Raw genomic sequence first — 20,729 nt, forward strand, 5'->3', positions numbered from 1 at the left:
TTTTTCACACATGCCACATATGCTGAATGGGAAGAGTGGCTGGTATAGATATTGCTCTTAGTTCCCCAAGACAAATTAGTGTCAAGCGCAATACCTATAATCACTTAACAAATTCAAATCAAACATTTCTTGGTTCTCAATGATGTGCATGGTTCTATGTTACAAAAGATGGGGAAAACTTGATCCCAGAAGAGTGTATATTACAGATATCAATGCAAGTGACAAAAATACCCATTGAGGTTTTTTTTTTTTAAAGGGTTCTGTTTTTGAGAAATAAGCAATCCACTATGGAACAGAAGGAAGGTATTGTTTAAGTTGGACCTTGAAGGATGGTAAAATGACAGGGAGCATTTAGTAAGAGGGTCTGACACTATTAATGTGTCTGGGGAATCCTGAGTATTTTACTGTGACTGGAGTGAAGCTTCTTGGGTGATAAGAGAAATAAAAAAAGAGTGAAAATTGGCAAAAAAAAAAAAAAACAAAACAAAAAACCCCCAAAACCACAAAACACAAAACAACAACAACAAAACTAGGTTACAGTCAAATTGAGAAGGGTCTTGAATGCCTTGCTAAGGCATTGGAACATTACTTTTTTAGAAATAGTGAGTCACTGAAGATTTTTTAGAGGAGCATTGGAATTATCATATTTTTATTTTAGAAAACTAACTCCCCTCACAGTGTACAGCATGGAATTAAGAGGTGGGTTCCAGGGGAGAAGAGTCAAAGTTATTTCAAGGTTTCTGATGTGAGGTTTCTAACTTCTGCCTTAAATCTAAAAAAGAAAATACCTATTATTTTATATTTTGTTCAATGATATGGTTTAATGTTTATTTAATGTTAGATATGAGTAAGACTCCTCCCAATAAATTGAATTCTTTTGTTAAAATGAAAAATACATATATATAATTTTATTCTAATATACTCTTTCATTAAATATTAGTATAAGTCAAAAATAACCACAGTGCAATTATTTAAGGACTTTTTTCCCCTCTTTATTAATTTCCTGGGGGCTTTTATCTTCTTTCTCTTTTCTTCTTTCACTGTATTCTAAGAAGTTTTCAGCACCATAGACACTATACTAAAAGCTTTGGGTGTGGAAGCAGCTGATACTAATGTTTTCAGATACAGTTTGGGGATCTGAATGGCGCTTGATATCTCTATTCTCTTTACTATGGATAGATGAGAATGTGGTAAGACATATGGAATGGAAACTATCTAGTTAAATGTAGTAGCAAACCAATAAACAAGAAATCTGATTATGGAAAGAAGTAGGAACGAAGAGTAACCCACTGAGAAGGGGAAAAAAAAAAACCCGAGACACACACTAATAATTTTAGTATGTTTTACATGGGTCCATATATAAAGAACCTGTTTAAGCCTCATGGAAAAATGGATCATTTTCAGGAAAGTCTTCCAAGGACAGGCCTTCGGAGACTTTGAAGGGAGAAGGGAGCCCTTAACATTTAAAACAGAATTACAGCCATGTGAAATGTCTTATTGCTGGATCTAGTATTATTGCACTGCCCTGGTAGAGTCATACTTAAAAGTTCAATTCTTGTAAAATATGGAAATTGACAGTTGATAAGGGATATGAGGCTGTTTCAAATTTCATATAACTTGGGACACATTCTGCACACTGATACACATGGCTGAAAAAAAATTCCACGGAATGAGGAAAGGATAAATTTAATATTTCATTATTTTGTTGATCTTTTATTATTTTGGAGGACCATTCCAAACTGTTTTATGAATATTTTTATTAATATTAATAGTACCAATCATAAAGCAATATTATATTAGTAAAACTAATGCAATTTCAGAATGTTTCCACTGGAAAGATGGTAAAAAAGCAGTTACTACACTAACAGAGGGTACGTGAAAATCACTTGCCTCTAAGTTTCCTAAAGGGTGACAATGACAGACACTGGGGCCTCATGGCTGCAATTCTCTGTTTAATCATAAAATCCACAGAAAATCCACAGAAAATCCAAGATTTTCTGTCTCTTTCCCTCCAGGACATGGCAGTCAAGGTTAAGACCTCCAGAGGTAGGCAAGCTTGAGCTGTAAGGCTGCTCAGCCGCTTACCAGCTCTGTGATCTGGAGCATGCTACCTAATCTTTCTCTGCCTCAGTTTCCTCCCCTCTGAAATAGAGATGTTTTGATTTTTAAAGGAGACATTCCATATAGAGCAGAGTTTCTCATCCTTGGCACTATTGACATTTTGGGTCAGGTAATTCTTTAATGTGGGGTCTGTGCTATGTGTTGTAGGATGTATAGCAGCATCCCTGCCCTCTACCCAGTAGCAACCCCGCCAGACAAAAATGTCTCCAGGCCATTGCCAAATGTCCCCTGGTGGGCAAAACACACACACAACTTGAGAATCACTGATTTAAAGTCATGTGCCTGTCAGAGTAAGTGCTGTAAGTGCTAGCTATTGGTATTATAGTCAATACTGCTGTTAAGAAGCAAGGAACTTTGCACTTACAGAATCTCTTTGTTTCTTTCCTTGGCCTTTATGAGAATATGCGGGGAAATGGTCAAATGCAAGCAATAGGGCAAGGGAAAGGATAAGCCATAAACTGTATAATCAGCTCCTGACAGTGTGTTAAATCTAGTGATTTTCCTTTTTGCTTTCACTAAAGGGAAGAAGGTGACCCAGCCCTTGGATACTACCTGCTATTTTCCAAATTTTTACCAGGCTCTGCATGAAGTCAGAGTAAAGAGAGAATGTTGTCACTGTACCACCCCTGCTGTATGAGAAAAGAGAAAAAGATAATATGGTTAAATCACTTGCATGCTATCATACGAGTTTTGCTCTGGTGAGCCAAGACGAATGTAATTTCCATGTATTTCTTCACCTCTCACCTTCCACCATCGCTATTACTTAACCCACTGACCCAAATAGCTGCTTATTAACATTTAATACATTTTGAAGTGTTAGTGGGCTTTGAACAAAATATGAAGAAGTTTCTGATTTGCTTTTAACTCTTTGCCCTTGAACCATTACATGAGTAATTCTTTAAATCTCTGCTCAGCCATTGCTATAATCATAGCATGTATTTTCTTGATTTAAGATAAAAATGAACAATTTATGAAATGAGTTTGCCTCCCAATGCATGCCAGCTTTCATTCATTTAACAAATGTTGATGAACTCCTAATATGCTGAGCATTATATGCCAGGGAGGGTGAGGTAAACAGTCATAGTGTGTTTTCCAGTGGCTTGCTGTGGAGGTTTGGGAGACATAGAGAAGCAAATGGGGAATTCTGACACAGGTTAAGAAGTGCTAAGGCTCAGAGTGTGTCAGGAGGAACATAAGGTCCAATTGAAACACACAGTTGGGTCCCCAACCTCAGGGGTTAGAAATGCTTTCTCCATTTAAAACCAAATGAAAAGAGGGCTATCACCATGCCTCTCCTCTCCCCCCCAAAAACAAATAAATAAAATGTCACGCTGACAGAGAGAAAAACACAAAATTCAATTTAGATTTTATATTTAATTTAGATTTAAGTGGGAACCTGAAAGTTTATGATACCTGAAGTGTGTAGTCATGGGGTATACAAAACACAAAAGCATTTGTGGATGGGAATGTTTCATTTGGCATAAATATTTATTAATTCCCAAGGTTATACCAAAAAAATTTTGAATTAGCTAAATTTGGCAAATAGCAACTTATTTTTTTTTATTTTTAAAAATATAAAAGTAATACATGAACATATTTGAGTAAAAGTTCAAACAGTACAGGAACAAATGGAGGGAGAAATGAAGTTTCTTTCTCAACCTCCCCATCCCCCAATTCTATCCCGCCCTGGCCAGAGATGAACATTGTTCACTCTCTGTTGTGTTTCCTTTCAGAGATATATTTATATATTAGATGGACCATATAAAATGGCTGTTTTACTTGGCCCAAAATGGTTGAATTACCAGCAACTTCATACAATTCAACCTAATATTTAGCAGAGAGTCATTCAGCACATATTATTCTGTGACTTCCTTTTTCCTTTAACAATCTATCTTTAAACTCTATGTGAACAAATATAGATCAATCTTATGTCTTTGGCACGTAATTTCTCTAAAAGTATTATTTAAAAAAATAATCTGGAAATGATGGATTAATGTTAAAGAGAGGAGGAGGTGATGATGGTAGAGCTGCTGGAGAAATCATCAGAATAAGCTACCATTTGAACAATAATTCCAGGTCGCCTGAGGTCAGCCTGCCCAGAGGACCAGTTCTTTCCAAGCATGCATGGTTAAGAAGCTTTTCAGAATGCAAACACGCACACAAAACAACCCATCCCCTTCTCTGTACAGGGCTGGCTCTTGCTGGCTTGTGTAATTTGCCTTTCAGCCACCCAGTTCTGTGGCGGGCTCCAGGCTGTCTGGGAGCGAGCCTGGCTGCCTCGAGATCCAGAGGCCACAGTCTGCAACGCAGACTAAGTTTTGTATTAACAATAAATGTTAACTTAGTTGCTGATGACTGCCAGAGTCTTAGGACAGTACCCGATCCTCCTAGATTGCTCACTAGTATAATTTTTCATAATTGCTATTGTTATAATAATGCCCTCAGAGGGCAATTTGAGTGGAAGCAACACTGGATTTATGGTCAGAAAACTTGCGTTTAAATGCCTGCTGATAGACTTTGGCTAAGTTACTTATCTTCACAGAGCCACAGTTCGTTTTGTTAGTTACAAAATCAGCACAGTAAAAAGTATCCATCATTTATTGAGTGCTTACGATGTGCCAGGCCCTGCTCTTAGCACTTCATATATTACACATATCATTCCCATCACAGCCCCAGGAGGTGATTATGAACCTGTTGTCACCCATATTACAGATGAGGAAACTGAGGCACAGAGAGGTTAAATAACTTGCCCAAGGTCACATAGCTAGGGAGTGAGAGAAATGAAAGCAAGGTGGGTAGTGCTTGAAGAATAAAGAGAGAAGGACGGGTGCTTTTAGCATCTCTTCTTGGCCACTAGTGCAGAGTTTATGAATCTTTTTTTCTCCTTCAATTCTTGCCCCGAAATCAGAAAATCATAAAACTTTAGAGTTGGATGGAAACTCCGAGATTGTCAAGGACAAACCTCTCATTGTAAGAGAGGAGGACACTAGGCCCCAAGCATTTAAGTAATCTGGCCAAGGGTGAAACTTGCTGATGAGAGTGCTGGGACAAAGATTTCTAGGTGGTGTTTTCACGGCCCTGTGCTGCCTACTGCCTTCAGCCATTCCCGTGGGCTTTTCCCATTTGGTTAAATCCACAAGCAATTTAAAAAACCATTTATGGTGGGGAAACTTAAACATGGACAGTAGTACAATGGACCTCCATGTCCCACCACCTCAGCTTCAACGATCATCAAACACGTGGCCAATCTTGCTTCATCTATATCCCTACCGCCTCCCTACTGTATAATTTTGAAGCAAATCCCAGACATCGTATCATTATAAATACTCTGTGCATCCCTAAAAGATAAGGACTCTATTTTTAACTATCATAAGGCTATTATCACATCTTAAAAACGACAGTCCTTAATATATCATACATTCCATCAGTGTTCAAACTGCCCCAATTACTGCATATACACATATTTTTTTTTTAGTTAGCAAGCAATTTTTGAATATTTTTCAATTGTAAGACATTGTAGGGATGGTTAAGAAACAATCTGAACACTCAAGTATGAAGTTGAAAACCTACTATTTAGAAGTGGAACAATATTGCCCCGTGATGCAGAGGGAGAGGTTTGTTCATAGGCTGCTTGGGTTCTAGTCCTATGTCCACCACTTACTAACCAGGCGATTTTAAGCAAGTCACTTGAACTATGAATGTCTTACTTTCCTTATCTCTAAGGATAGTTAGTATCTAAGAATTAATTGTAATATTAATGCAAACACTTAGATCAGCATGAGAAACATCATACTTACTCAATAAACATTGTCTATTATTATATCCCAACATGGTTATAAAGATGATTTTAAAGATACTTTCATAGGAGAAAGGTGGGTAATTCTGGTCATTTATAGCAGGTATAATATTAGTAACCATTATGATGATGATGATGATGATGATGATGATTTTGGCCAGGAATTATTATTTTTTTAACGTGCAAATCAATCTATTGGAATCAATCTATTGCTGATTTCGCAATTTTATCTTAAAATGGGTTCTCTCTTTATGCTCATGCTCACATTCTCCTCCAGGCTGATGTCAGAAGGACTCAGTTCCTGCAGCCACATCTCCAAGGTGGTCTTTCCTAGAGGGTCTTTGGACACAGGAATAGAAGAGAACTGATTCCTAACTGAACTGTGGGTAGCAGCAGAGAGGTTACTGTAATCACTCAACTCAGGGAATCTGTTCATCTTAGATTGCCCAGTTTATGCCCTTTGTCCCCTTGCATTCACAAAAGTGTGTCAGTTTGGATGATACATTATATGATCACCCTAGCGATACACAGCTTAAATGTCAGGTGTGTTTTTAAAAACATGTTTTGGAGTCAACTTTTCCCCTTTATGCTCTACCTCTTGCCCCCTGCCCTTGCCGTGCATGTGTACCCTTTCTCCAGGGTCACTTTAACCTTTGGAGACCGGTGGACAAACTATAACTACAGCTAATTCTGCTGCTGGGAATGGTTTATGCCACAGCTCTGGAGTAACAAGGCCATATTGCTGTCCTTTCCATCATGGAAGAGTTTGTATCAATCAAGAACGAGGGATGGTTCTCCAATCAGAGGTCATTTAGCTGCAAATTTTAAGAATTGCATGTAGATTAAACAATTCTGCCCCCTTATTCTGAAACCCATCAGGAGACCTGATTTATCTGTACCCTTTTTTGTGTTAAACACTTGTTTACTCCTTGCAACTATTTAAGACTTGTACTCTTAAAGCAAGTTTTGCTTGCCTATTCCTGTAGCTGATATTGATGAAATGTGACTTCTTTATCAGATAAGAAGGAAAGGTAAAAGGGTATAAAGGTTATAGAGCTCAGCATGAGGCTGACAAATCTGACTTATACAAATTTATCATAATATTATTTATGATAATAAATAATAATAAACAGAGGTTGGATTTTTTTGGAGAGAATAGAAATCCTGATGAAATAAGAAACATGGGAAAAAGCACTCAGATGCATAATTTGTCAATAATTCAGTCTTGCAAACATGCAGTGCCTACTGTGTGTGGTTTTGCTTTTCACAGGCCCTTCAGCGGGACCCACAAGTGAATTATAGCACAGTTCCTCAAGGAATTTATTATTTAGTGGGGAGGCTATGAGAAGGTTACAAATAATTTTAATAAAGGCAAAGAAAGATATGACTTAAGGAATGTCTGAACATCTGCTATGGGGATTTATGGAACCTGAATGTGATTCTGAAGTTTAGAACTATTCCTCCTAATTCTTAGAAACAGCATGGATTTAGATATGAAGACCTGTAGCTTTTTTTATGTTATTATTTTTGTACAGTGCCCCAGTTATAGATTTTCAGCAAGTGATTGATCATTTTGACAAAGCAATCTTTTAGTATGATATTACATGTACTAAAAACTATATTTATGAGACTCTAAGGTTTTAAAGTGGCCAGCATTTAGCCCCTACACATCACCTCTTCCCCAATTTCTCACTGGACTCATCCCTTCTGTTTTCCAATGTTCATTCCTCCCTCTTGTCTCTTGGATCCTGTTTCCATATCCCCCCTTTCAGTCATCCTCTCCCTCACCTGGAACTTCAAGATTGCCCATTCCTGGTGCTTTCACCTCAGCCTACAAATTGCTCAAGGCTCCTCCCTGACACTACCCCCAACCCCGCTTACTTACACCACCAAGCTTTTTGAAAACTTAGCAAGGAATAGATTCACTTAGGTCCACTTTTTCACTTCTCATTCTTGCTCAACTCCCTGCAGTTTGAATTATGGTGCCACTGACTCTACATGTGCGTGCGTATGTGTCTGTGTGTTTGTGTGTGAGAGTGTACATTAAAAGTCATCAAAGACCTCTAGATTAACTACAGAAGTGAGATACTATGGTAATTAAGCACAGGGGCTAAGGAGTCAACCTGCTGAGGGCTTAAATCTTGGTTTGAATTTTGTGCAATTTACTTAATTTCCTTGTCCTTCAGTTTCTTTGCCTATAAAATGGGGATAGTAACAGTACTTACCTCATAGAGTTATTGTGAGGATTAAATGAGTTAGTGTGTATAAGAACTTAGAACCCTGCTAGTCAATTTTTATTGTGATATAAACTCCAATTGATGCTTTTTCTGTCCTTATCTTATTTGACTTACCTAAGAGATAGGAAACACTTGAACCCCTCCTACTTTCCTGAAAATCTCCTTGTTTTTGCCACAGCCCTCTCCTTTATCACCTTTCTGATTTCTTCTTTGTGGGGTCCTCTTTTTCTGCCTATTCCTTAATGGAGACAACCACCACCTTGTAATGGACTGTCTATGTAGAGTGACCTCATCCAAATCTAAGGCTGCAGCCACCACTCTTTTGGCTGACGCAAGGCTGAGCTCCTGCATATCTAGCTTTTGAGAAGTCTACAGGTACCTCAAACCCAACAGGCTCATCTCCAAATCCTTCATCTTCCACGACACACCTACCTTCCATGTCTTACTGAAGGGAGGCACGTTGTAGTTTACAGTAGAAATTGGAGACCCATCCTAGGGTCCCTCTTCCCATTCACCATCCAAGTTAGTCATCAAGTCCTACTGAGTCTACTTAACACCTCTTATTCATTCCCTTTCACTATTCTCACCTCCAAAGACTTAATTGGGTTCACCATGTCTCCTGTGGATCACTGCATTAGGCTTCTTGCTATTTTCTTGAGTTTTGCCCTCCTTTCAACCCTCCCTTCACTGAGCTTCCCCACTATCTTTCCAAAATGTAAATCTTATCACATCAGCCTCCACTGTTAAGTTCTTTAATGACTCTTCATTGCTCAAAGGATGAAGTTCACCTGCCTTGGCATATAAGGTTCAGAAGTCTAAACTCATCCTCCCTATAAGCACCTTTTTCCTCACTCTGCTGCACTACTTGTAGGTCTTCATATTTCTCACGCCATTTCGTCCTTTTAGCCCTTTCCATGAGCAGTTGCCACTGCTTGAACATTCTTCACTTTGTGTTCCCCTTTTGCTAATCAAACTCCTCCTGATTCTTTGGGATCTAATTGCCACTCCTTGGGGAAGCATCATGAGATCATTGCACATAGGATTTAGGGGCTCTTCTTGTTCAAACATCACCCTGTGCTGAGCTCCATTAAGATATTCATCAATTTACTCTTTGGCCCCCTTATGTGTCTCTTTCACTGTAAATCCTATGGTGGGTCTGTGTCTTGTCTAACTTTGTATTCCTAGTAGATCACCTAATGTAATACATGTGGCATGTAGGTTTTCAATAAATTCTGAATGAAAGCTTGAACCAAGACCATATCTTTTCTCCTTTTAGCCTCACAAACTGTGAGGTGGTTATTGTTAGTACCAGTTCTTCAAATAAAGATCATATATGTTCATTTCTTCGACTTTAAGGACAAAAGACTTTCAAATGGTATTAAGTAGCCTACTTGAAAAGAATTGGAAAGGACTGTAGCCTTGATGTAGTAATTCTACTTTTAGAAATCTATTCTAAATAAATTTTCAGAGACAGGGTAGTTTTATTCACAAAGATGTTCATTACCAAGTAATTTATGATAGTAAAAAAAACTGGAGAAAACAATAGGGAAATGATTAAACATTCAGAATTATGGTACATCCATACAATTAAACTACATACTGCCATAAAGAATTATGCTTTCAGAGATTTTTTCATGATCTGGGACGGTGCTCATGTTATAGGTAGTGAAAAAAACTGGATAGAAAACCAGCTAGTAAGATTTCAAATTATACTGGGGGAAAAAAAATCATGTCACACATGAGCAGAAAAAACTTGAGAAAGAAACATACTCAAATGAACCCTTCAATGATATCTTGGGTGATTTTGCTTTGCTTTGTTATTTTTAAATTTTGGTATCTTCCAAATTCTCTACAATAAGCATCTTTACTTTTATGATCAGATATATAACAAAATGTTTTTTAAGTCAGAAATTTTTGCAGTGTGAGACTGCAGTAAGTATCTTTTCTTCCGTTTGTCCAGCCTTATTCCTCCTTTTTCTGAGTACCTCACTTTTTCTTGGGGACATAGCTCTCTCCATTCTTAGGCACTGTGGTATGGTTGAAGTGGACCCCCAACCCCTGGTTCCAGGGGTGGACATGTGACCCAGACATGCCAGTCATCACGTTCCATTCTTCTGGTTTCTATGACTGGCTTCAGAAGGGCATGTGACTTGAGTTAGGTCAATGAGGCTCAGTTTCAGTATTTTTATAGGAGTTGTTTATGAGGACAGAGAAGCTCTGCTTCCATTGGTACTAATGTGGGGTAAGCGTAGAGCTGCCTGAATGCACACGAGGACAGTGAAACAAAAAAATATTGCCAAAAGATGAAGATGGAGAAACACACACACACAAACACACCTTTTCAAGTCCTGATGACTTTGAGTCCCTGGGTCTAGGAAAGCCTGGAACTAGCACTATCATCTCTGTGTTTTCTAGTTATAAGACCAATCGAGTTTAGGGTTCTTTGTTTGTTTAAATCAGTTTGCACTGGGCATCAAGCAAGAGTCATCATTAATATATTTACAGAAACAATAATATATATAAAGAACCATTCATGAAGGGGTCTAAAACTATCACAAAATATAGTATAGAACTGGTCTGGACAGTAAACAGTGACTACATCCTTCCTTCAATGCATATGTTCGATTGGAGAATGCTGATCTATAATATAGTTCACTAATAAAACCTTATACATTGTCTCCTCTCAGAAAATAGCAGGCAGGGGCTATTATTAAAAATAGCAAACAACCTTAAAGGTACTGGAAGCTTTCTGCTGTGTCTGGCAGTAAACCTTTAATGGCAGGAGCTAAGGAGATTTGAGGTCTCAGGGGATGGTTAGGGGATTAGGGGTTACTTAGAAGGTGCTTAAGGCAGTGACTTTTCCCAACTAGTACTGAAGGATTTCAATATTCTACCAACGAATATGGCCAGATTGGTGTGTACTGGCTGAACATGTTAGCAGATATTATAGTTTCTTATGTGGGTGGCTGTTTTCCCAGCTGGGGTGAATTCCCCACCTCCCCCCACCCACAGGCAGGGACTTTGTCTCCTTCATTTTTGTTGGCCTTGTGTCTACCTAGGTGCTCAATAAATTTTTGTTGAATGGTTGAACATGAATAACAGTCCAGCAGTGTATAATCGCCATATTCTCATTTTTTTCCTAACAGAAGGAATTAAATTGCAATATAGTTTCTTTTCACCCACTCTTCTGATGATTTGTTATCCTCTCCAATATCAGCTGATTGAAGAAGAAAATTGTAAATTTTTCTCTCTTAGATGTAATGTTGCTATTTTAACTCATAGAAACTTTTTTTCTCACTACAAAATAGATTTTAGAAATAAATCAAGATCCCAGAAACTTGGAATTCCTTCAAATGGTATCTTTTATCTCTGCCATCTTAGGAAAAAAATGTGGTCTGATGAGCCAGAGCACAAACAGAGACCTTTGAGTTTCAGTTCTCTCACGGCTGTCAGACTTCAACCATTTGCTAGGAGTTTGGGGTGTAGGTTCCCAGAAGGACGGTGAGGGCAGGGACCATATCTATTAACTGTTGCCTTCCTGGTGCCTAGCTTCTCCTTGCTTCACACTAGACTCTTAATGAATGCTTGTTTAAAGAGAGGCGGAACATGTTGATCATTTAATCATCCTCTAGTAGTGACAATTTTTAAGTGATTAGTGTTAAAAAACACTACTTTTAAACCAGCATAGGTCCTGTCAGTATCAAATAGGAGAGCTTTTGACATTAAAGGAAGTGTGAATCTGGGTAATTATAAATTTTGGATGATACTTTAGAGTCTAGGTAAATCTAAATTATTCTATTACTTTTACTGATGGGCATCTCCAATTTATTTTTCACTTTTAAGCTCTCTGGAGGGGCGTTTTACTGGTTTATTAGAGGGCACAGGGAAAGCTCACCACACCTGGAGTCAGTCTTAGAATAAGCGTTCAAATCTAGGTCCTCCCTTCCTTAGTGTATGCTATTGGGTCACTTTTAGAATTAAGATGATAAACATATCAGCGTATCAGTACTATTCAGCATGAGGAAAAACTATAAAACCCTAAAACAGATACTGTTGCTGCAATTCACTCAAGGACCTCCATCATAAGTAGGTGGTGAAAGCGTGTTCTTTGCAATGGTACCTGGCTTAAAGAGTATCATTTTACTATTATTTGGCTCCTGGTAGGGGTGGAGCAGCTAACTAAGAGGAACACAGGGATCCTCAGCCCTGCAACTGTTGTGATACAAAGGCAGAGAAACCGTACAAAAAAAGGCGCCCAGAGGGCTTTGCGCAATGATTGGCGCAAAGGGTTTAAAAATCCAGCCCTCCAGAGCAAACTTCAGAAAGCGCCCCTCTCGGATCCAAAGCCCCAATCTCCAGAAAAGTCTCTGCTGGGATTTGTTGGACGGAGGCCACGCCGACCAATAGAAACCAATTGTTTTTACAGGTTACCTAGCAGGTGGAGAAACTGAGCATAAAGAATTACCTACACCTTCTAACAAGCCATTTACCGCGGTGTCAGGCGCAACGCTAGAAGAATGCCGGTGCCCAACTCCCTAACCTCCCCCCGCATCCTCGCATCACTTCCACAGCCTGCGGCGTCCAGCCCCCTCCCACGTGAGCCTGCTCTAGTGGCTAGCGGCCAACCTTTATTGTCTGGGGAACACCTGCCAGGTGGCGGGCTGGTGCCCTAATATTCACAAGGTGCCCGGCTTCACAAAGCGCGAGGGCAGAACCACCACTCTCGTCCTGGCACTGCCTCAGGCTGGGCGATAACACATCACAGGGGAGGAGAGATGGAGAGATGCAGGGTCTCCGGGTTCAAGACCCGTGGGCGCAGGCCGGTGTACCCTCCTCGCCAAAGATCTCCCTGAGCCCTCTACCAGGAATTAGCAAGTCGAAAGAGCAGGGGCCCGAGACACTGAGAAGCTAAGAAACCAAGGCAGGAAGGAGGGAGAGAAGGCGAGGAGGGGCGTGGCCGGCGCGCAGAGGGAGGGCGCTGGGAGGAGGGGCTGCTCCTCGGAGCTCTCAGCTCTGGGGGCTCGGCTTTGCCGCGCTGCTTGCACTTGGGCGAGAGCAGGAACGTGGTACGGAGCTCCGATCCCAGCGCAGCCACCGCGATGAGAGGCGCTCGCCGCGCCTGGGATTTTCTCTGCGTCCTCTTCCTCCTGCTCCGCGTCCAGACAGGTGGGAGAGCGACGGGCACACGGGCCGCACCCCGCCAGCGCAGCCAGTGCCCCCGGAGGGGTTGAGCCTGCTGGGGTGTTCCCGGAGAGGTGGCTGCCGGCCCTTCAGGTCCCAGGTGTTTCACACTCCGGGAAGATTCGAGGCGTTCTCGGGGCCCTCTTGCGCCCTGCTTCGTTCACCTGCGCGAGGAGCTCCCAGCCACTGGTTGTGGGGAACGCTGACCTGAGGGTCTTCTGGAAATGAGGGCAGCGAGGGGGCTTGGACATGAAAGAGGCTGCAGGCGAACGGCAGTCGAGCTGCACACGAGTTTGGGTTTCTTTTGTGCGGACGGTGCGCGGGTGGCAGAGGCTGGCGGTTTGGAGGCTAGCGCCGAGCGCGTTATCTCCACCGTGAGAGGCGCGGCCGCAGCTTCCTTTTGTTAAAAGTTGCGTGTGTGTGACCCGTGCACCAGAGAACCGGCCAGCATGTTCTCAGCCGCGCGGAGGGCAAAGTTTGAGAGCCTTTTTTTTGCTCTGAGACTGCTGCTTTCCAACGGCGGGCGCTCTTTGTACCCAGAACTGGGGACTGACCTGCTGCCGCTTCTACTCGCGGCGCTATCGGCGGTGACACTTCCCGCCCCGCTGGTTATGCCTTTGCAAAAAGGGAGCTCGCGGCATGCGGCTCTGGGGTTGGACCCCGAGATCTTGAAGGTGGCGGCGACAGGGACAACTTGGGCAGGGCGTGTGGAAAGCAACCGCTAGGTTGCAGACTTTTGGGTTTTGTAAATGCTATGCGGGAGGCTCGCCGGGTTCTGCCGCGGTGATGTTTTATTCCTGCCACACGCCCGGGAGCGGCTGGGGGCTGTGTTTGCCGCCCAGGAGAGACAGAGACAGCGCGCCGGGACGCTGCGGTCCCTGGTCGCACGGCCAGAGTCCCCGGGCAACCTAGCAGGGCTCTGGAAGCCCCTCGTCTCGGTGTCTGCGACCTGTGAACGCAGATCCCTGTTTCCTTCGGGAATTTTGAGATTCGTAACACTCCCTCGTGATATTTATACTAAATGGGTTGCGTGACCGTGGCGTGGTTGGAGATGGAGTGGAACTTTCCGCAAATTTTATTTGGTTTTTAAAGCTGTGAGGAAACCCGGTTACATCCGTGTGGGAAGTTGGGTCTCAAGGTGAAATGTAGGATTTACAGGCTCTTGGTCCCCTCACGCTGATTCCTGCCCCCGCCTCCCTTCTGGATGTTGCTGGTGCGCGCGCGCGCGCGTCACCCAAATCCCTGAAGCCCCCTGCTCTCTACCCGGTCATTTTTTAAAACCTTTAAGTTACCCTGATGACATATGGATAGAAAGTGAGTCTGAACTGGAATGTAAGGGCTCAAAAGGAAGCATCGCAATGGCCTATTGTGGCACTGTGCTGACCGCCGGTCAGTTTTCCCATAGAGTCTCTAGACAGCCTTTTCCCTCTCAGTCTTGTATTGTGAGGGCTTTCCTGTGGGGGAAGAGAAGCCTTGCATCTGGATTTCTGTGAGGTAGGAGGGAACATCAGTGAGTATCCAGATGCCTTGGAAGATTTGATCGCCTACCTTAAAATGACACTTTTGGTCGTTGTATTTTTGTGCTTTGGCCTTTTAAATTTCAGTTAGGATATATGAACTAGATCCGAGTAGGACCCGAGAAAGACAGACCACACTCTTTTTTTTTTAATTAAATCAATTGTTTCCTTCTTCCTCATAATTTACCTGCTTGATCCAGCAGATTTTTTGTAAAGAAAATTTTAAAGTCGGTCTTCTGTGGGTGGGAAGGAGGAGGGGTCAGTGTGGTGCAGCCAAAAAGCCTTGAGCTGCCTGTCTGGTTTGGTTTTCTCTGCCATTCATTGACTGTATGTCCTTTGGCAGGTCCCTTAAATTCTAGGGATCCCAGTTTCCTCAAGAATACAATGAGGCATCTGCTTTATAAAGGATCCCTTGGGTCCCCAAATTCTCCAGTATTCTGAGTGTAGACTCAGCACTTTTCCTGAACTCTTCCCTGATGCATTCCTGCTGCTTTGAAATTCCCTTGCTTTTCCTGGTTGCTGGGGCCACTTGATGTGTCCTACCCATCTGCCCCTGGCTGAAGCAGAGAGATGTGGTTTATGCTGCCTTCTCCTCAATCCCCACCTGCTCCCCTAGTTTCCCTTTGAGGGCTAGGAGAGGTGCCAACCATGAAGTTCTCTCCCTCCCTCCCCCTTCCAGTATTTACAGCTCCTGGGCCACACAGGATGAACTTGGAATAGTGAATCATACCTTCCTCTTGTTTCTGCAGGTGTGAGGCCACAGCCCTCCCCAGTAGCTGGACATAGGGCATTGTGGATTATTATCCTGATGAAAACCATACAATGGTTTTATAAATGTATCCCAGATAATTCATTTAATCCCATTCTGGTCTTTCCCACCCAACCACGCATTTTTTTTTTCCTATGACTTTATAAACTATCACATACTTTGCTTTTACAATAGTTTTTCTAATGTCTTAAACCTTGTATTACATGTGTATTGTACATCAGTTTTTCTAATGTGTCTTAAATCTCATATTACATGTGTATTGTACGTAGTGGTTCCTTTTCAGTTGGAAACCGTGTACCAGGCTGGGGGCTTTACCTGTCATTTTAAATCCTCTCATCAAACTCCAGAAGTAGTACTCATACCACCCTGACCATTTTACAGCTGGAGAAACTGGCTGAGGATGAACTTATCCAAAATAATCAGTGAGGATAGCCTGAGATCGGTCCCCTGTTTCCGACTGTACTACCGTATTCACATGACTCACCAGAATGTGTTTAAAGTGAGATTTACATTGATTCATTCAAAAAGATATATGCCAGACATTGGAGGTCCTGGGAATACAAGAGTAAACAAGATGATGAAAAAGACCTGGAATTGCCCCTCTTAAGATGTTTGTTTTAGAGTGTTCTCAGTTTGGGGGATGGGTCATGGAGAGGGGGACATTCATTAAATTATAGCTTCCCTGGAATTTGAGCTTCTGGATTAAGGGTTGCACTAAGAAGCTTGAGCTGTCCATTCCAGAGACCCTCAGAAATGAAGATAAGCTGTCTTTAAAATGATGGTGTAAGTCAGTTGAAATTTTTTGCCATTCCCCACTCCAAAAACAAAAGGTCTTAGTATTTTGTATGTACTTGTTACATACTTGTGAAAGAGAAAACCCCCACAAATAGCTAGTACCTTGGGCTCTTCACACTTGATGAGCTCGATGAGATAAGATGAGATAAAATGACGGTTTACCACTTGCAGCCTTTCTTCTCCCAAAATAAATTCTCATCAGAAATGTGCCAAGTTTTTTGTTGGCTTCCCTTGGAGCATATTTATGTACAGATGTTGTTGTGATGGATTTTGCTGCTGTTGTTGACAGCTGCTGCAAGTTACCCTTAGGATTTTGACTCATTTCCTCAAGTCTCCTCCACCTGATTAAAGAGGGACATGAGGAAATGGTCTGTGGTGTCCTGAGCAGAATTAACGGAGATGGACTGCAGTGCGGGAACACCTCAAAGGCAGCGGTCAAGGCGGTGGCAGCATTTTTTCCAAAATGAATTTCGTTTTTAGAGTCCGCAGTCTAGGACCTAGGAAGTGGGAAGAGCTTTTGCTTGTATTCATGTGTGGTAACTCTTAAAAAGTGGGACTAAAAGACTTGAAGAAATCCAAATATACGAAGTTTCATATGCAGTTTCAGTAACTTGAATAGAGTTTTTCATTTTTACCTTTTAATTTTTATTGTGGTAACACACATATATATCCTAGAATTTGCCATTTTAACCATTTTTGAGTGTACAATCCAGGGGCACTGGTTTTATTTACAGTGTGGTGCTACCATTATCACCATCCAAGAATAGGTATTGTCTGGCTCACAAATGCAAATAAGGGCGGGGAACGGAATGACCAGAGGTGAAAGTTTGAATCTAGGGCAAATCCAGTGTAGATCTTGTTTGAAAGCAGAGAGGAGTTGTGAGTGAGCCTGGCCTTGCAGCTCTGATTTCTGACATTTTTGGACCTGAGACAAACCATAGTTTGACTTTAAGATACTTAATGTAAGGAGCGGTTGCAGGCTGACAGCCTGAGGGATATGTTTTGTTTGGCCCACACAATGCTCTTTCCTCAATTACTTAAAATCTGGAGACTATATCAAGATGTGGATTTCTTTCTTCTCCTGAAGAATTGAATACTCTGTTCCCTTTAGGTGTGAATTTTGCTCTTCAGAATGCTCTGGGCTCTACCACCCTCCACTGCCAGCACTTAAAACATTTAAGGGTGGGTGAGCCGAAGCAGAAACTGGTGGAGGGAGTACAGGCTAAAGGGTTGAAGGCAGCCTGGTGGCTGACAGCCCTTTGACCTTGAAGCAAGTCACTTAAACTTTCTGACCTTGGAGCAAGTCACTTAAACTTTCCGAGCTTCAGTTTTTCATCCTATATTTGCCATTTACTAGCTGTGTGACTTTGGGCAAATACTTAACCTCTTTGTGCCAGTTTCCTTATCAATAAAATGGAGGATTTATGTGAGATTTAAGTGTTGCTAAATGTAAAGCTTTTAGAAAGGTGCCTGGCAGGCACATAGTATGGGCTCAGTACATGTCAGACCCAATTATCATCTGTGTATTATCCCTAAAATAAGAACAATGCTTACCCTAATATGATGGCCCTAAAGATTATAAAGAGATGCCTTTAAAGGTGCTTGACACAGAGTCTGGTGTGGGATAGATACCTAATCAGTGCGTGAGTGAACTCCGCTAGTAGGTGGACTCTATTTCCTAATTCTTGCATGTGGGTACTAATCTTATTTGACAGCTTTTAAGATGAAATAAAATTTAATTTTTGTTTTGGGTTTTATGTAAATTTTGATATACGAGTTGAGAATCACTGGTCTTGAAGACATACAGATCCTGTCCCCGCCCCCCGCAACCCCCCTCCCCAGAAAATAAAACAAAACAAAACACATCTCAGAAGGTTTCTCTACTGAAAGCATTCATACCTGCTAATTTTTTCCCCTTCATTTCATGTTTTAAGCTTCATGCTTAGACATTTTGGTAATGACACTTTTCTTAGATATGTTCAAATGCATACCTTTCTGACAGCTTGGTTGTTCAACATTTTTGAAAAATTCAGGGTTTAAGCTAAATTGTTACTCAGGACTTGTGGCATCAGAGTTCAGCATTTGGGCTGACAGCCTGTTTTTCTGTTTGTTTGTTTGTTTGTTTTCCTTAGTTGCAACTACTAGCTCTGTGATCTGGGACAAGACACTTAATCCTTGTTAAACTTTATTTTCTCATCTGTAAAATCTGTAAAATGGGTATGATAGTTTAGGGCTGCTGTGAGGATTATATGAGATAAAGCAGGTAACATGCTTAGCACAGTGTGCCACCCAGAGAAAGCACATGGACTCTACTATCAGGCTGGTGTTTTTATGTTCCTCTTGTAGCTTTGTCTCTTACAAAAAAAACTGATAACCATTTAATACCAGGTTATGTAGTTTTGTTTTTTTTTTTGAATTAAGGTGAAGTTTATGCATTTAATATCTAGTTTAAGAAAAGTCCGCAGTGAGTGGCAATGCATACTCTTCCCTGTTTCTTTGTTTACCCTTAGTCTTACTTAGCCTGCTTTTTCCTCGAAAGGGGATATAGATTTCTGGTTAAAAGTTTAGGGGGAAAAGCTGTAAATGGCCATTTTCCCAAGGTGGATGAGTAAGTGGAACTCACCTAAGGTCCATGAACCCTATTATTTCATCAAATGGCACTGAAAACTCCTCCAGCGTGGGCAGCTTTCCTTTGACCTGCCTTCCCTAGGAGTGCAGGGACCAAGCTGAGCTTGCCCAGTGCCCCTGGCCTGATGCACAGTGGTGCTCAGTAAATATTGGTTTAACATCTCTTCTGTTCTCCAACACTTGCACCATGCTTTGAACATCGTAAATGCTCAGTAAACATTTTGGATTCAGTTTTGAACAAAGGCTTATTAATCCCCATGCCTTGGCCCTGGCACGGCCTATTGATCTGGACAGGTAAGAGCACAGCCACTGATTCAAAGTAGAATTTGGTATCATACGAAGTGTAAAGTGCTTTGGGTAGGTCTTTAAAGGAGGGTAGCTTATGTCTTCATAGGCATGGGATATAGATGTCAGGAATCAGTAAAAGTGTCCAGGTAGGAGATAGTATTTGAGATTAATTTCTGCATATTAAAGGAAGGAGGGTAGAGTGTCAGTAGTTGAGGTTTCAATGGGAAAAAACTACAAAAACGTTGATCAGAACATTAAGATCTTATTTGAAGACTGTTGAGTCTTTCAGTTGGCATGATGGATATTGGAGGGGAAAAGGCTAGAAAGATGCGCTGTTTTATTAGCCTCAGGGAGCTTGGAAGTTTGGTCCAGATTATGAAGAGGGCTTTGAAATCATGGCTGAGATGGACTTGATGCAGTAGTGGCCAGCTGCTGCTTATGCCACCGTTTTTTTCCAGGTATGCCCCAGCCCCAGCCAGCTCCACAGTCTGGGGAAGCGAGATGGCGAGCAGGTTTCATCCCCCCAAAGTTGGACTCTCCCTTCCTATGGGCAGCCCAGAATAAGGGAGAATTTGAGAGGGGGCTGTTGTATAATGGTGAGTCTCATGGTTGAGGGTCATGTGGGGAGCTGCAGAGAGGGACGATCAGGTAGGCCCTTTTGATCCCCTCTGGATGAAGGGGTGTGCATGGTGAGGAAAGTGGGAAAGGACTTAGGAAGGTAAACTTGACTTAATTTTGCTTGGCACATTGATGGGTATCTTCCATGTGGCAGGCACTAATGAGATTGAGGGCAAGGGGAACAGGAGTGACTGGGATAGGCAGCTGGGAGGAATGGCGGTACTAGGGAATTAATGGAAATAAAGTCAGTGGAATTAATGGAAATAAAGTCAAGAGGAGGGCAGCCTGTTTGAGGCAGGGAATGTGTTGTTGGACTCAGGGCTGTGTTTGTTCATTGATTAGTTACAGCTGCATTTACCTGAAACTCAGTTTCACAGGATGGTAAATGTATATGAAATTCTTTTTAGGGTCCAGTCTTTGTAAGAAATAAAACTTACGTATCAGTCATAGGTGAAAAGGAAATTTAATCCTTGAAAATAAATTCAGCTCAAAGATAATACTGCATTGGCTATTTTTTTTCCTTCTAATAATTTTTATTGTTATGATTAGTATCTTTGGTTTATCTGACATTTTCTAATTATCTCTTAATACTGTTTTTACATATTGTTGCAATTGCATCAGGCCATTTTTCACAGTATGTTTTTTTAATTTTCTCGGAGGATAAAATGCACATTTAGGATGTGGAAGATGATATGGAGTTGATTAAAAGCTTGGGAAATAGATCTTTTGAAGGCAACTTAAAGAAATGGATTTATTAAGCCTGGAGAAGATAAAGTGAA

At 41.5% G+C, this 20,729-nt stretch overlaps 1 protein-coding gene across 4 annotated transcripts in view; it reads left to right on the forward strand.

Moving 5' to 3' along the window:
* The first annotated feature begins 13,204 nt into the window (after nt 1-13,204).
* KIT (KIT proto-oncogene, receptor tyrosine kinase) overlaps nt 13,205-20,729 on the forward strand; it is an 89,442-nt gene continuing 81,917 nt past the window's right edge. For all 4 annotated transcript variants that reach the window (XM_037829830.1, XM_037829832.1, XM_037829831.1 and 1 more), the window contains exon 1: nt 13,205-13,320. In XM_037829830.1, the coding sequence (XP_037685758.1) occupies nt 13,254-13,320 (67 nt within the window). In that variant the 5' untranslated portion in view covers nt 13,205-13,253. The remainder of the gene's footprint in view (nt 13,321-20,729) is intronic.

The sequence above is a fragment of the Choloepus didactylus genome, chromosome 3, assembly GCF_015220235.1.
Source record: "Choloepus didactylus isolate mChoDid1 chromosome 3, mChoDid1.pri, whole genome shotgun sequence".
Taxonomy (NCBI): domain Eukaryota; kingdom Metazoa; phylum Chordata; class Mammalia; order Pilosa; family Megalonychidae; genus Choloepus; species Choloepus didactylus.